The 17711-nt window shown below is 40.3% G+C and overlaps 1 protein-coding gene across 1 annotated transcript; it reads right to left on the minus strand.

The window, feature by feature from the left end:
• Positions 1–9584: 9584 nt before the first annotated feature.
• On the minus strand, positions 9585–17312 carry LOC111888712 (peroxisome biogenesis protein 5). Its single transcript, XM_023884839.3, has 13 exons — positions 17029–17312; positions 15636–15912; positions 15369–15562; positions 13175–13417; positions 12967–13089; positions 12723–12887; positions 12458–12651; positions 10867–11113; positions 10703–10787; positions 10500–10609; positions 10181–10405; positions 9936–10096; positions 9585–9858 (listed from the first exon to the last, which is right to left on the minus strand). Exons 1-13 carry the CDS (start codon positions 17143–17145, stop codon positions 9780–9782), a joined length of 2220 nt encoding a protein of 739 aa, XP_023740607.1. The 5' UTR covers positions 17146–17312; the 3' UTR covers positions 9585–9779.
• Between the last annotated feature and the right edge of the window lie 399 nt (positions 17313–17711).

The raw sequence follows: 17711 nt of genomic DNA on the forward strand, positions 1-17711 counted from the left end.
AATATGATTTCCAATGTTCATAATCCTATCTAGCATACATGGGGAACTTTTAATCTAAAAGATGGCTAGAATTACATACCTTGTAGTTAATTTGATTGCTTGAAAACCTTGAGAGCCTAGCACCCCAAGTGTGATGCCTCGAATGCTTCACACAACACCAAATTCTTTGGAATAACTTTAAAGTATGTATAACACTTGTATAAATCGGCTTGCCCTCTCTAGTCCTTAGTGTGTAGCCGATTTTTGGTGAGTATCATGTTCTTTATAAAGTGTGTCACATCTAGGGTTACACCATGTAAACCCTAATGTGACATGACTCTTCATTTCCATGACCCATGGGTTTGTAAATCCCATGGAGCATCCTATGGGTTTAACCCAACTTGATAATCCATGGAGCCTTTTAGCCCACTATACAAGTTATGGATGATTTACATAATCAAACCATATATCTAATTAGTTATCTTTTCATCACTTAATTAATTCCAAATTAATTCTTGATCAATACTAATTAGATAATACTATTAATATATTAGAACTGATAATATATTAATAAACCACAAGTGTTATTTCTCTCATTTAGTCTATCCAAATGCATGATGCCATGCAACCCAAATGGACCATGTCGGGTCGGGTCAAGTACATACCAAATATAGTTTTGTACTTAGACACCTTATCCAGCATATCACTCGTCCTCTCTGCATGAGGAACGCCCCCAAACCTGTGATCGATGCATCACAAAATACCACAAAATCCTCTACTCCCTCGGGGAGTGTCAAAATTGGAGCCTCACACAAACACCGCCAGATGGTCTCAAACGCCCTATACTGCTCGGGGCCCCACTGGAAATCCACCCCCTTCCTCGTTAGATGAGTGAGGGTACTGCAATCTTAGAAAAGCCTCGAATAAATCTCTGGTAATACCCTGCTAGCTCCAGAAAACTCCTGATATTTGAAGGAGACCTCGATACCTCCCACTGCATAACTGCCTCGATTTTGGCCAGATCGACCAAAATCCCTTCCTGGTTAACGAGATATCCGAGGAACTAGACCTCTCGTAAACAAAACTCACACTTTGAAAACTTGGCATATAGCCGTTCTCGTCTCATAACTTCCAACAACTCCTTGAGGTGCTCCTCGTGCTGCTCTTGGGTCTTAGAATACACCAAGATATCATCTATGAACACGATGACCGAGCAATCAAGCATCGGTCTGCAGACCCTATTCATCAGGTTCATGAATAATGTCAGCGCGTTGGTGAGCCCAAACAGCATCACCACAAACTCGTAGTGAGCATAACGAGTCTGAAACGCGGTCTTCTCCACGTCCTTCTCTCTAACCCGGACCTGATGATACCCCGACCTTAAGTCAATCTTGGAGAACCAAGATGCACCCTGTAACTGGTCAAAGAGATCGTCTATCCTTAAGAGTGGATAACGGTTCTTCACCGTCAACTTGTTCAACTCCCTATAGTCAATGCACATCCGGTGCGATCCATCCTTCTTCCTAACGAAGAGGATCGGTGCTCCCCATGGAAAAATGCTAGGTCGAATGAACTGCTTTCCTAACAGCTCCTGCATCTCGGGTGGTGCCAAACGGTACGGCGCCTTTGAAATAGGAGCCGTACCTGACACCAGGTCGATTCGGAACTTCACCTGCCTCTCCGGAGGTATCCCTGGCAACTCCTCCGGAAACACGTCGGCAAACTCCTTAACGACTAGAGCCTCTGAAACTAAAGTCTGGTCTCCAACTCGCGTATCCACCACGTATGCTAGGTAGCCTGCACACCCGTGCTGAATATATTGTCGAGCTCTGGCGGCTAAACAGAACCCTGAACCCGCTCTGGTGCCCTCTCCGTATACAATCAGCTCTCCCCCACTTGGGGTTCGAACTACCACTCGCTGGCCCTCGCAATCTATCATGGCACTGAAACGACTAAGACAATCCATACCCACAATCACGCATACTTCCCCCATGGGAATCAGGATCAAATCTATCAGAAAGACCACTCCGAAGATCTCCAACTGGCATCCTCGGTAGACCGAAGAAGCAGAAACTCCATGTTCGTTGGCGATAGAAACTCGCAACGGACACTCAAGCTCGCCAACTGGCACACCAAACCCCCTACTAAACGTCTGAGAAATGAAAGACCGACTCGCCCCCGAGTCAAATAAAACCAAAGCAGACAAGGAGTTTACTAAAAACGTACCTAAGCACAGGTACCACTTATAAGCATAACACAGATGTAATAAATGAGGTGAAGGAGAGAAACATACCAACAACCACATCTGGTTCTGCTCTGGCCTCCTCTTCCGTAAGCTGGAAAACACGCCCCTAAGCCTTAGGAGGCTCGGCCTTAACATGCCTCCCATCAACAATCCTCAATGTAGATGGCGCTAGAACCTGCGTCGGTTTGCCGACTAGCAATGGGTAGTTGGCCTTCACATGGCCAACCTGATCATAGTGGTAGCATAACCTCATACCCGAAACCAAGGCGCCCTGGCGACAATCCTTCGCATAATGCCCCTCCTTGCCACACCTGTGGCATCCGCTACCCGCTCGACATACTCCAGAATGACTCCTACCGCACTTCCTACATGTGCGGCTCTTCTAACCCCCAGTCCTAGAATCAGCAGTCTTAGACCGCTTCAACGCCGAATGAGACTGTGTCGGGGCCGGACGCTGCTCCCTCAACTGTAGCTCGATCTCCAACTCACGCCGCCTGGCGGCCTCCTGTAACGCCAACAGAGTATCACATCGCTGGGTAGACACAAACTGACGGATGTCAATCTTGAGCATGCTCAGATAATGAGTCATCTGAGCCTGCTCGGAGGCAAACTCTGGGTAGAACATCGCCCTCTCTGTAACCATACGGGTGATCTCCATCACCGACTCTCCATCCTACCTCAAACTCAAAAACTCCTGAGCTAACCACTCCCTCTCCACTCGTGGAACATAGCGGGCGCGGAACATCTCCCTAAACAACTCCCATGTAACAGTAGCTCTCTGATCATCAGTGTATGATCCGGTCGTCAGTCTACACTAGTCCTTGGCCCCTAGCCTTAGCAGGTTCAAGGCACATCCGACCTTCTGGTCAGTAGGACATGAACACGTAAAGAAACAGCCATCCACGTTCGATAACCACCTCATAGCTCTAATCGCATCCTGAGTACCATCAAATTTCGGGGGCTTCGTGTTATCAAAGTCTCGGTACTGGAAACCCCGTCCAACTCCACCTCCTCATGTCGATGTTACAGTTGATGCAGCTACGGCGGTATCCTTCTCTGGAAGGGTTGCGTAATGCTCGTCAAATTACTCAACCATAACGGTCTTAATTGACCCAAACATCTCCGGTAGCTGTTCCCGGAACAAAGTGGCAACCTTATCATGCAGGACCTTTCGAATCCTGGCATCTAGCTCATCCGTCCCCATCTGTACCATCGGCTCAGATGCTACCGGCACCTCCTGGCCTCTGCCTCCTGATCCTGATCCCGACCCGGATGCAGTCGCAAAACGTCTTGTCACCACCATACTGAAAACACACCAACATACATCAGATGATTCGCGCAACAATGGGGAACCAAATCCCGACTAAACCCTAGGGGTTATGGCCCATACTACCTTCCACACCTACCCATATTTGTCTCAAGTATCACCACAACACCCTAACAATATACATAAATATGGCTAGCGCCCAACCCTCATTCCTAGAGGAATGCTAAACTATCTCATAACTGGCCTCACGGCTTCTCACGACCCACCCATCCATTAAACTTCCATCAACCTTGCAGCACTAGTGTATGCTAGCCATACATAATGTTGGATCCTATAGAATTTCGACTATCTGATCCTAACCAAAGGTCGAATTAAACATTTTCAGGCTATAAGATCGCGATTATGTACAACCATAAGGCTTACACCAGATAACTACAGTAATGATGTCAATCTCATATAACTGAAACCCTAGGCTAGCAGGCATCATGTAATCAGGCAAGTCTATCATGCAATTCCTGAAGATCCCTAGCCTAGCACTAGCATGTTGTTCTAACATATCGCATAATCAATTACTGTATGGTATTTTGGGGTTTACTTACTGGCTCTGGCTGATCGTACACCCTACATCCTCCTTTGATATTTTGAAAACCCTTTTTTTTGAAAAATCATTTTGAATTTCCTTCCCTTGGTTTGAGACTGGATTCACATAGTGTTCCTCCAATTCACTCAAACCAAGGCTCTGATAGCAACTTGTAACACCTAGAAAAATCAAGCCAAATTTAAACTTTAAAAATGCATTCCAAATTCAATAGTTATTACAAAACATGTTTTCAAATGTATTATATGAGAGTATCCCAGAAACATAATTATTAAAACGAGGAGTGGTACGACCACGCCTTCTCCACGCCACGATCCCCTGATGTACCTAAAACAATAAACTGAAACTGTAAGCCCGAAAGCATAGTGAGTTCCCCCAAAATACCGATACACATACAATCCACGTGACCATGTCAGCAATAACATAACATAACAAATTGAACAGCATGTAATGGGTCCACAGCAGACTGGATTACCCCATGGGCCCACAATGTGAGTCTGGATTGCCTTGCAGGCCCATAACTCACATCTAGCTTGCCATCGAGCCCACAGTACGAGTCTCCCTTAGCCCGTAACTAGAATGCTCCTAGGTTTGTTGGTTATTGCACGAAGCAGTCCCACCTCAACCCATCCCACATAACATATCAACATATAGCATAACCATCGAGCATGCAGATAATCATATAACAACACAGGTAGTCCTACGGATCTACCTAACTGGCATAACCACTAGCATGCAAAACTAACTTCATACTCAACATACTAACACTGCTATAATAACATATCCAATGGGTCGGCCTTGGTTCCTTAGACCCCTTAGTATAGTGAGGTAACTCATCTTGCAAAAGTCGGCTCGGTAGATAAACTCCAACTCTCGGATCGCTGCCACAAACTCCACCACCTATTATCATAATAGAACCATACTCATGAGTTCCCAACCTTCCAAGGTATCCCATAAGTCAACTAATCAACCCCTGTTCAAATTCAAAGTCAATAGTCAAGGTCAACAGTCCATGTTGACCCTAACTCGTCGAGTATCCTCAGCTACTCGCCGAGTTCCTTGAGATACTCGCCCACTCGCCGAGTCACCATAGTGACTCGTCGAGTTCCTAAGGATCGCGATCGAAGCTCTAGGGCCACTCGTCGAGTTTTCCTCTTTGCAACTCGACAATTTCACACGCATCCATCAATTGGGAAACTTTAACCGACTCGCCGAGTTGTTCATCCAACGCGTCGAGTCTACGACAACCTTCATCGGACTTGCCGATTTGTTCATCCAACTCGTCAGGTTCATGCCCATCTTCATATGACTCGTCGAGTCGACCGTGCGACTCGCCGAGTCCCTTCAGTTCTTTAACCATACAGACACTTTTTAAGCCATGCCAAGGCTCCAAATTGTAGATCCAACTTCCTTAGGCATGCTTATCACGTAAAGTTGCAAATTGTACGTGCATGCAAGGCTTTTAAGACCCTATAATGGCAAAACTAAGCTTGCAATGAAGTCACGCACTTGAGGGAAGGATCATACTATGCAAAGCTGGTGACTTTATGAATCTAGAGGCCAAGGGGAGTCCAGATATGAAGTTACAACTTCAGATCTTGGCTTAAACACAAGAAACCTTTCTTAAAACGCATGCAAAAGAGGGTTTAGGTGAAAATGAGCCAAGTAAAACGGTCTAGTACCTTCAAGATAGTGCTTACTGATGCAGATCTTGAATCCCACGAACTCTTGCTTCAACTAGCTTGTTTTCCCCAATTATTTCCTTCACCAAAATCCTTCCTCCAAGCTTAAACTCTCTAAAATAACACACACACACACTCGAATTAGGGTTAAAGAGAGACAAGAGGCTGTAAAGGGGAGGCTGGGGGAGGCCAATGATCCTTTAAATAGGGTGCAATGCCCCAAAATTTAGGGTTTCATCTACCAGCTCCTACTCGTCGAGTCCCTTCTCAGACTCAGCGAGTAGGTCACTAAAACGTGTGGACCATCCCACTACTACTCGACGACTAGCGCGACCAACTCATCGAGTAGACCCAAAGACCAAAGAGGATTCATACATAATCAATACCTGAGAATCGGGGCATTACAATTCTCCCCCACTTGAACTAGACTTCGCCCTCGAAGTCTGCTGAGGTAAACAACGTCGGGTAATGCTCTCACATCTCCGCTTCCGACTCCCATGTCTACTCGGATCCCCTCCGATGTTCCCACTGCACCTTCACCAAAGGTATCTCCTTGTTCCGCAGAATTTTCTTCTTCCTTTCCAAAATGGCCACAGGCCTCTCCACGTAATTCAGGCACTCATCGACCTGAATATCATCCAACAATACTACTGCCTCCTGGTCCATAATGCACTTTCGCAACTGTGAAACGTGGAATGTGTTGTGAATCCGGCTAAGCTCGTCTAGTAGCTCTAGCCTGTAAGCCACCTTGCCAATCCTGGGAATGATCCTGAATGGCCCAATGTAACGGGGACCCAATTTTCCCCTCTTTCTGAAGCGGATCACACCCTTCTAGGGTGAGAGCTTCAGTAGCACCATATCACCCACCTGGAACTCTAACTCAGATCGGCGTCTGTCGGCATAGCTCTTTTGCCGACTCTGAGCGGTTTGCAATTGCTACCTGATCTGCTGAATCTTCTCGGCAGTCTGTAGAACTACCTCCATCCGTCCCATCACTCAGTGTCCAACCTCACCCAAACAAACCGGGGTGCGACATCCTCACCCATACAATAACTCAAAAGTCGGGGCGCCAATTCCGGAATGGTAGCTATTGTTGTAAGCAAACTCTGCAAGAGGTAGGTGGGAATCCCAACTCCCATACAATAACTCAAAAGGCGGGGCACCAATGTTTCAGGAGCATGATTTTGTGGTTCAGTCCGGCATTGCAAGGTGAGTTATCCTCACTATAGCAACAGGGTCTAAGGCAGCTAGGAAGGATGTGGAGCGAGCATTTGGTGTACTTAAGAGACGTTGGCAAGTACTAATGGTCGGGGCAAGGTCATATGAGGTGAAAAAGCTACAGCACGTAATGTATGTATGTATCATATTTCATAATATAATTTTTGAAGATGAAGAAAAAGTGATATGTCGATACAAAGAAAATGAAGGTTTGCCAAATGTCGAAGGAGTAGCCGTTGGTACACAATAGTATAGGGTGAATAGAAAAGAAGTACACAATCGCGACATTCATCACGCCCTTCGTGCTGATTTGGTGGAGCACATGTATAGGGCTCATATTCAGCCCCCGTTAAAGTTTTCTCACGATGATTTGTTTGACGAATCGGACGATGATTCTGATGTCGAGAGTGAAGATTCCAACGACGAGAGTGACGCTGGGGAGAATGATGAAGACGATCAAGGCGATGACGAGGATGATGAGGGCGATGACGAAAACGATGATTCTGAGTGACGTATTTTAGTTTAAATAAAATTAGGATATTAATTATGTTTTCTATGTTGTGGGTTGTTTGATATTTTTTTTTTGCGTTTTTATTTTTATTTTTCTACTTATTTAAATATTAGGTTTAATGTATTTTTTATTTTAATTAATGAATTGCTTTTTATTTTTAATTAAATTTATGTTTAATATTAATTTAAAAATTATAAATCATAAAAAAATTAATTTTATTTAATAAAAAAAGTGAGGGAAGGGTTTCCCACCCATTCTTTAGGTTTTAGGTAAGGGAAAGAAAAGTGATGGAAAGGGGGGTATGGCCCACAAAAAATAAAGGAAGCTTCCCTTCCATACCATCCGGTCTAATCCATATCATCGACATAGAAACAACAATTTTTTTTTCAAAACATTTAGTTTGGTGACATTCTTATATGAATTTGAACTAGTGAAATTTTCTTTTTAATACAAGTCTATTAACTTATACATGTGAATCTTTACTTATACTTGTGAATCTGGATTATATGTAACTAAATGATTGTTGATGTCGACATTGAATCTGCATGTAAATTCGAATTAATATTCACAATTTCATATATATTCACATGCATACGCACACACACGTCCACACATATATGTTCGCACACTCCCACACATGTATGTGTATGTGATTATAACATCATTTTTATCAGGGATGACGTTTTAATCTTTGTTTAGTCAGTTTTTTTTATTTGTTTCGTCTCTCCTTTTGATCAGGAATGATGTTTTGGTCTTTATTTAGTTAGTTTTTTGTTTGTTTTGTCTTTGCTTTAGGGCATGTCCCTTAGCTTAGGCTCGTTTTTTTTTCTTGGGTGTTTGCCCTCTTTCTTTTTTTTTTTTGTAATTCCCTTATTTTTTTAATAAAATTTGTCAAGGGTTTTTTCTTTTTTACAAAAAAAAATCATGCTTTACAAAAATAAAAGAAAGGGGTTTTGGGCCCTATGACCATCCTTACTTATTATAGTTGAATCATCGATTTCCACTCCAAAGCCTACAACCAAAGAATGTGGGTGTCATAATATTAAAAGTTTAAACATACAAAAAGGGGTTTTTAACACTGTAGCACGACGAAGTTTGACCACTTTGCACATTTAGGCACTCATGTATATCTTGTTTATACTTTGTTGACCATCATGGTCTACATATAGGGAAATAAAACCATCGGCTCCAAAAGCATCAAAATTGAAACTAGCAAAATTTCATTACTAATAGCAGTTCCGAGATAATAAGGGCTTACCTGGCTCACGGTAGTATAGCTTATTTATACTTTCTTGCATGAGTCGTTCGAGAAAGGTGATACACTCAAAGTATGTTATTCCAAAAAAAATCATGATCTTTTGAATGTGAATTTGATACCATGATTATATGAGAAATGATCTCGAAGAAAAACACCTTTGAAGTTGAGCTCCACTATAAGATAGAATTCATCAGGATTTGACTTCGATCAAAGGAAAACGTGTAGAACCATAGTTTTTTCGTTCTTGGTCTCCGATAGATGAGAAAAATGAAAAACGAAGAATAGTGGCGTGTGTGAATAAATGTGATTATTTTGACTTCGATTTCTTACATGGATAAGGTAAGGTAAATATCTTATTTAATGTAATGTCACGTAAGATATACAACCAATTGTTCCATTTACCGGGTTCATAAGGGTGTAATTAGCCCGTATTTCCTAACGTTAAGGACTAATTGAGCATAAAACATAAATGAATGACTAAATGTGCAAAGCCTACTGTCCGAAAAAACCCTACAAAGAGTGGTCTAAAGGTACCATCAATCAATTGAGTGGGTGCAAAAGTATTTATGGAATTGTTCTCCAAATAATCGTGTATTCAAACCAAATATAGATAACCAGGTTATTACAGATTTTACGATCTTTGATTTTAAGTAATAATTTAACTAGTAATGTGGCAAAAGACACATCTAGTTTAGTTTACCAAAAAGAAGAGAAGTGGGTCGTTGCAATTCTTCATTGGGATTGGATTTGATTTGATTTGATGAAATGTAAAAAGTTGAGTGCAATCTTCAAGGGATTTGATAAAGACAAGCAAGCAAGCAAGCAATTGAAGCAAGAGTAGAGTAGTGATTAGTAAATGATATTTAACGGTTTTCTAGTTTTATTGTTGCGTACAAGAATCAATTGGCTTACCTTGTTTATAGGTTGATATGAGAAGAGAGTGTAAAAGATTACAGGCAATATAGTAGTATATTATATAAAGCATGAGAAAACGATTGCAAATAAAAAAGTTGAGTGTAACTTATAACGGAAATTCCTTTTGAAGAACATCAAGATTCCGGGAGTCGCAAGCTTCCATCATATCATTCCTGGAAGCACAGCTGCAAAGCAAAAAGAAGAGAGGTTGGTTTGGTTGGTTATAATTTATTATACTCCAATAAATAAATGTTTGACTCACCTTAGAGAAATTCTCAAGTACTGCCAGGCATTATCTGCCTTTGGATTCATTGCTAGTGCACGCACATAGTAGCGAATAGAGTCCTCATACATGCCCTGGTTTGCATAACTAATACCCATGTTTGCCCATGCGCGAACATAATTCGGCTTCAAATCCAATGCCTAACACAAGAAAAGCAGTAGCAGCATATCACATTTTTGTATAATAACGGTGCAAGAGCCAAGAGCCTAGAGGGAGGTTATTACCATTTGGTATGCGTATATTGCATCAGCACTCTGAACACTGTTTGCTTGTGTTGCCCCAAGTTTGTTCCATAATGAGTAATCTCTTGGCTTGAGCTTTAAAGCTGTCTGGAAGGATTCAATGGCTTTGTCATATTCTCTTGAAAGGTTATACAAGACACCGAGTACTATGTGTACATCTGCATCCTCAGGTGACATTTGAGCTGCCTCGTTGAAAGTCCGAGCAACCTATCATGCCATGTCATGTCATATTGTCATGTCATGTCATACAAAAGAGAAAAAAAAAAAAAAAAAAAAAAAAAAAAGATTTTCACAAACTCACATCAGCATAGTAGAGTGAATCGGAGAGTTGAGGAGGAGCGATTTTCCCATACTCTGGATGCTGGCGCAGCCAACTATACAAATATTTCAATGCAGCTTGTTGTTCCAATTCTGAGGACATTAAATAAATTAAACAAAATAATAAATAAATCAAACAAGTCCAGCTACTGGTTGGTTAGTGTGTGTGTGTGTAGATATACATACCATTTGTATGGCTGACTCCTAGTGCAAGAAGAACCTCCAGATTGGTGGGGTCAGCTTCATGTGCACGCATCATTGATGCAATTGCCTGGCATAACATAACATTGATATTTATTTATATATCAACACAAACACAATTATGCAAAAAGCAACCAAATCTAACCTACCTGTTGATCGTCATCATTCTCAGCATGTGCTACACCAAGCAACCTCCAACCTTCAGCATTCTCAGGATTCTTCAAAACTTCGGCCTCTAAAGCAAGAACTGCTTCACTTAACAGACCTTTACGGAACAGCTCCTGGCCTTCCCTCAAAGGATCAGGATGCCCAACATAAGGATTTAAATCAGAAAATACATACACCCCCCTTGAACTCTCAGATTTCTGCTTCATAACAGCTTGTTCGTTTAAGTACCTAAAACAACAATCCATTCAACATTCAACCAACACCAATAATTCTTCTTCCAATGCTTCTATGACTAACTCAACTCTCAAGGACTTCAAATACATTTTGGAAAACATAAATTATTCAACTTCAACCACCAGATGATGATGATGATGATGAATTTTATTTTCTTATCCACTTTTACTCGTATCATCAGGCTGTTTATATTTTCTCTTGTACTTTTTCTAGACCTCTTCTCCTTGAATTTGTATCTTATTTTTATGCAACAACTAAAACATCCCACTCTTTCAGGCTATGTGGCTAGGAATTAATAGGAAACTGATAGCTTAAGTAACGGGTTGGGGAAGGAATACAAGTTAGTTCTACTTCTACACCGAAAGGAAAGGGGGTGTTGGGCAGCAATAAATGCAAGGCGGCAGTTAGTGTTAGTCCAGGTATGTTGTATGGATTAGAATGTTTACAATAAACTTATTTAAAAACCATTAAGCTTCATTTCATTTTCATAGGTGTAGACTACTTTTCGCTTCTCTTATCTATTGCCCCATACATAGGTGCGGTAGCCCACTAGTTCACCATCACTAACTTAACTCAAAAGTCAAAATCAGCAAGCATTAATGAATTTTGAAAACTTAAAGCGGTTTGGTTGTCTTGTCCCTCTTCTTCTTTTTTCATCTCCTCCGATTATCTTTTTTCCAATAAGAGGCAATCGAACTTTGTTATAGTCTATCTAGGTGATTAAAATGACAACTTAATGAACAAGAAAGCTAACTGCTACCAACTCACTTACAACTTAGAAGAAGATATCAAATACTCAGGAAGGAACAAATAACAAAACTTACTCGAAGAATTGATTAAACATTCAAATCAACAAAGCTAAACCCCTAATGATTTGCTAGAGATTCTCCCAGAGGTTCTAAGACCAGAACTAGAACTTGACAAAAGATAACCTACACTGACACTCCTTCCATCTACTACTCCTTTATAAGCATTCTAAAGAAAATGCCTAAAATGCCCCTCCACTAATAAGATGTTATTTATTTTCCCATACTACCCTTTTCTATAATTGGATGTGTAGCAGTAACTAACACGTTTATCTATCCAATGTCTGGCCCAATCAGACTTTAGACATCTATTTAGTGGTTATTGCAAAAAAAAAAAAAAGTATGCCTTAGGGTGAATATTAAGAGTTCTGGATATGAGGAGGAATTCTAAGGTTACTTATATATGAGGTGCGGGCGGGGTGCCTAACATGAGCGTAGTAAAGCTAATAACTACAAGGGAAGCAGATTTTCTTGAAATGATTATTAGAACAGCAGATTGTTTTATGTGGAGAAAAGAGGATAGAAAAGTTACTCGTCATATGCAGATGCCCAATTATCAGCAGAATCATCTCCCAGAATGCCTTCACCAACCTGGCGACCAAATTCATCTGCCCAGTCGTTGACTTCCAACTTTGAAAATTCATTGACCCACTGCTCATCTACCGGGCCATGATGCACACGTTCGTTAGCAAATTCATCTGCCCACCTATCAGGAGCCCTAGAAACCTAAACACATTCATACACATTGATTATCGGATACCTGTTGATAAGATTAAGAGGAGAAAAGTTTTACTTGCCTCTTCACGTGCATACTGATCTGCCCAAGAGGTAGAGGAAGGGCCTGCATTATATTGCTGTTGATATTCATTTGCCCAGTCCCCAGTTGCAGGCCTGACCTGGTTATCCTCAATAGTCAATTCCCCACGACTCATCTTTGAAACAAACTGAAGGAACTTGGAGTTCTGCATATTATTTGCCAAACCAAATAAATAATATCCTGAAAAAAAAAATGACATTTTAATTCAAAGTAAGTAAAGTAACCTGAAACTTTGGATTGGTGTTCTGAGCTAAAGTGTGTGCTAGCATTCGGGTCTGCTCCATAGCAGCCAAAGATGGAATGTTTGCACCTGCCATTCGGTCCACAGACGTCATCTGCGTTTGCTCCTAAAATCAATAACAAAATAATTAATAGTAAGTCAACATTCAACTATTATTTTAATTATTTATTGAAGTGAAAGAGCTCACTGACATGCTGGAATTCAGAAGCCCAACCCCCAGCACCATGTTGTCGTTCAAAGGATAAAGCCCAAGCATTCGGGTCCCCACCGTGTTGTTGGGAAAATTCATCAGCCCAGCCATCTGCATGGGGCCTGGGCCCCATGACTTGCGACTCCCCCCAATACTGATCCAGCTCTGCATATCTACCAGGCATGTGCTCCCTAACCAACCCCCCATGATTATCGATCTCTAAAGAAGATAACAGAGCATTCACCTGAACAAGTATTAATGTATCAAGATTGTATCTTAGTTAGGTCAATAGAGTAGCTGTAGCCTGTAGCTACTTCCTACCAAAATGAAACTAACAGATCAATCAATGTCTTCAGTTTCAGTTTCGCACCAGCCATGTGGATGTGCTTGATTGTTTAAGGGCTACAAATCAAGATATTACTGAAGCCTCCTCAAACTAAACTATTTGTTAACTTAATTTTCATAGTTTGTTTATATAACAAGTGCTCGAGGTTCATTTGTAATTTCATCTTTAATATATTTTGATTTGGATACTTAATTACCAAGCAACCTTTCACATTACAGAAAATGACAAGAACACCAAGCAACCAAACGAGGCCTTAGCTTATTACAATAATAGAATTGGTTGTTGTTGTTGGAAAGAAGAATATTTGATTTTCAGCTAACTTTACTAATTCCTAATTTAATTCTCTTGTTTATATGTAAAATCTTCATCAACTTCTTTCTCCCTTGACCTTGAGCAGAATATCCAACAACTTCATCCCTTATCAATGAGCAAATTGCGGTAGGTACAAGTTTAATAAATTTATCAAATACTTTTATCCCTTAATCTATTCATTTCTTCATGTACCAAAACTTGATTCTAATTATAAAGACTACAAGGAAGGACATTTATGATGAAGAAAACAAATACCTGACACAAGATAAACCTTCGACAGAACAGGCCATTTTTTAATAATCTAATTCATTTGGGACCTGCAATTGGTTCTATTCTTATTAAGTATTAAGATTTAAGAAACAAGTATCCTACTTTTGCTTATCTAATAAGGTTGTTCCCTCCCTGCCTGCCTGAATCATAACATGGAACGTGTCTTTTTATTGGTCAAGACTCAAGACCGTATCAAGCTTCCAGGCTGTTACATCTAACTCATATAGCGATCAAAGATCCATAATATTTTTTCTAGAAAAAGTGGTTACTTGGCTGCTTAAAATTGCCAGCATCTTGTTAATAACTCAGTTTCTGGACTATAATATTACTCCACCTGACAGTCTTAAAATTGCAGTTCCCAGTGCTCATACTATTTTTTTTCACATTTGCCTCAAAAGGTCTTTGGTTTGGTTGTACCACTTAACTAAAGAGGGAGGGGCAGCCAGCTAATTATTCCCTTGGCACCAAGGCAATCCAATGAACCTGGTAACACCACTTCAGGCATCCTTATAATGTTCCTTTCCCTATTCCTCTTGAATTTACTGAAACTTTTATCTTGATATTCCAATTGCAATCAGAAAACGAACTTGCTCTTGCATTAATGATCCATTTATGTCTCTCTCAAAGAAAATTTCATTAAACAATTACATCGAAAATCTCCAAGAAAATTTCAGAGGCACCAGGGGATCCAAAATGACAAGTAGCAATAATGGATCAATGTGAGTGCTTTAAGGAAGAAAGGGACACGGATGCAAATGGGTAAATGAAATGCAAAGACCAACGGAAGTCTAGAAAGATACAAAGTGAGACTCACACGTGGCTAAGCCTAAAGGGTTTACCAAGATCTAACCTTATTTCTGTTCTATTGTCCCTTGCAGTTAGTTAACTTTGGTGGCCTTTTTGCACCAATTACTTATTCTCAAGGGCAATCAGGAAGAGGAGATGTTTATGTGTCCACCAACAGGATTTGAAAAGCTTGGTGGCCAAGATAAAAGACGTCCTTAAAGAATTTACAAGAGCATGCATGATTTGAACGATCTGGAAAAATCTATAAAAGGTTATGGCTATCATCAAAGTCCAGCAGACTATACTATGTTATTAACAGATGATGATCTTGAAGAACTAGTTACTTTCCTATGTTAGAGCTCTTGTAGACATATCCATATGCAAATTTTACTCGATTGAAGTAATCAACTTTTACTCACATTTCTTATGGTTATCACGGCAAAAGAAGTACTAACTTCAGTTAAATATGCGAGAAACAAACCTGGCCATTGATGAAATCCTCAGTCTTGTCAGCAAAGATATGCCGAGCCATTATGCTGCTGCGGTCACGTATGCAGCGTTTGTCCCCTTCAGACAAACCCAACACCGGCAGTTGAGTGGGACCAAAAGGAACTCCACCATGACTGCTATTAACAAATGAATGCAAAAAGCTTGACAATACTCTTTGAGGTGGACCTGTATAATGTATTATCATTAGAGTATGTATAGTATAGCTACTTGATGAATGAGAAAGATATGACAACTTTACCATTTAATTCTGGTTGAAGTTGGTGTAGAGGGAAGTTGGTTTGACCTTGTATTCCAGGGAAATGAGGATTTTGTATTCCATCCCAAATTTCACCAAGCCTCTGGGTCTGGTCATTTGCAGCATGGAAACCATTAATGAACCCTGAGCCCTCATGCTGCAGAGGATGTTCCAACTCCGATCCAGGAAGAGCTGACAAGGGCTCTCCCCCTCCTGAGTAGATACCGCTGCCAGACCCAGACGTATTCAGTGTTGATGTAGGAATCTCCTGCAACCTTTCCTGCTTGCAGAACGACATTCTGGTTATTTAATACCAATTTCTAACACACACACACACAGTATGTCAATGCGACTTCCTAAAAATCATTAAAGTTATGAGCTCAGATTGTACTAGTGCATCATCTCACACCAATATTGTTAATCAAACTATCTCAATGGAATCCATTTCAATTCTCAAGCATCTTTACCTCACCTAAAAGAATTGGTGATCACACCATACTGCAACAAGGAATTGACAAAGCATAGCATATCATTTTGGATGGTACAAGAAGGAGAAGAGCAAGTAGAAGAAAGCCACCAAGAACAACCAACCTAAAGGAAATAACTGAAAATATCTAACTTCAATAAAGGGTTTGTGCAAATCATTGTAAGGTTATAAACAAGAATAGGATATTAAGACTATCAGGTCTGCTAGAAATGCATACTGGCTTTCACTTCATGTATTTAGTAGAGTTCTTTGATGATAACAATGATATATTCAGATTTAAGATGAATCAATGACAACCACCAAACTCATCACCCTTTCCTTTCTATCGTTTCTTATGACCTTACACATTATCCATGAAAAGCAATTGTGATAAGTTTGGTGATTGCCAAAGATTTGCACAAAGCAGTAGCACGCACCACTTCAACTATCTCACTGATCCCAATACAGATTGAAGGGTTTATAATTTTAGAAAATGAATTTGCTATTTCAATCTCAAACTTGGATAACTTCTTAGTCATCCAAGAATATAGTAGAAACAAAAGCTTCATTTTAATTGAATAACAGATAAGTTCTTGTCTTTCTATGGGGTTTTCTTGGTGAATCCTTGTTAAGATTGGGGGCAAAACATTTGAGTTTCATGATAAGGGTTTAGCTAAGTACAGAAATCACCAAATACAAGTCAAATATGCTTTAGCAGTGATCTTTATGGTTACTAACAGTCATGTTGGACTCCGTAGGTTTATTTCTGAAGAAGATGGACTCCAAATATCCATCTCCCATAGATATTCTAACTTGATCGACGGAAAATATACAATTTCTTGATTTGTACTTGGCGTTCTTAAGGAGTTCCAGACTGGGATCAGCAAACTAACTACAAGAAGTTAAAGAATTATGAGATGATGGAAGTACCTTTTGAGAGGAAGAGCCGATAAGGGCGTTGGCGAGAGCACCAAGAGGGTTTGATGAAGAAGAAGAACCAGGCACCGCACACGCGGCCCCACCCGTGACCAACTCCCTCATCGCCATTTCTAATACCAATCGATCCAATTTCGATTCAATCAGGTTTGTGAAGCGATTAGTAGTCTCTTTGCACCGATAACGCGAACGATAGTAGAGGAGAGTACAAATATACACAACACAATCGTAGTAGATAGATAATGGACCAATTTTTGGGGCGTTCTTCTTTCCAAGAAAAAAAACAGTTGTATGATAATGATTATTATATAGATAAAAATGTCGTCCGGACTCGATTGTAAAAATTTGAGTAAATTAGACAAATGTTGTTAATGAGTAAATTAGACAAATGTTGTTAATGGTTTGGGATAATTTGTACGTTTCGTTGCTAATTTATTCTTTTAATTCGGAAGGTCTTTATTGTTTGTTTTTGTAACGCGTTTGTCAATACTGTTTGTTTTTGTTACGCGATTGGTTTCTTGCTTACCTAAAAATACTATTATTTAAATATGGAAAAATGGTGGTGTAGGTAATGTAAGGTAAAAGGGTGAGGTTGGGGGTGTGTTTATATGAATAAGTTAAAAAAATCAATGGCAAAATAGTCTTTTAGATAAAACAAGGATCATGCACGTAACAAA

This window comes from Lactuca sativa, chromosome 5 (assembly GCF_002870075.4).
Source record: "Lactuca sativa cultivar Salinas chromosome 5, Lsat_Salinas_v11, whole genome shotgun sequence".
Lineage (NCBI taxonomy): Eukaryota > Viridiplantae > Streptophyta > Magnoliopsida > Asterales > Asteraceae > Lactuca > Lactuca sativa.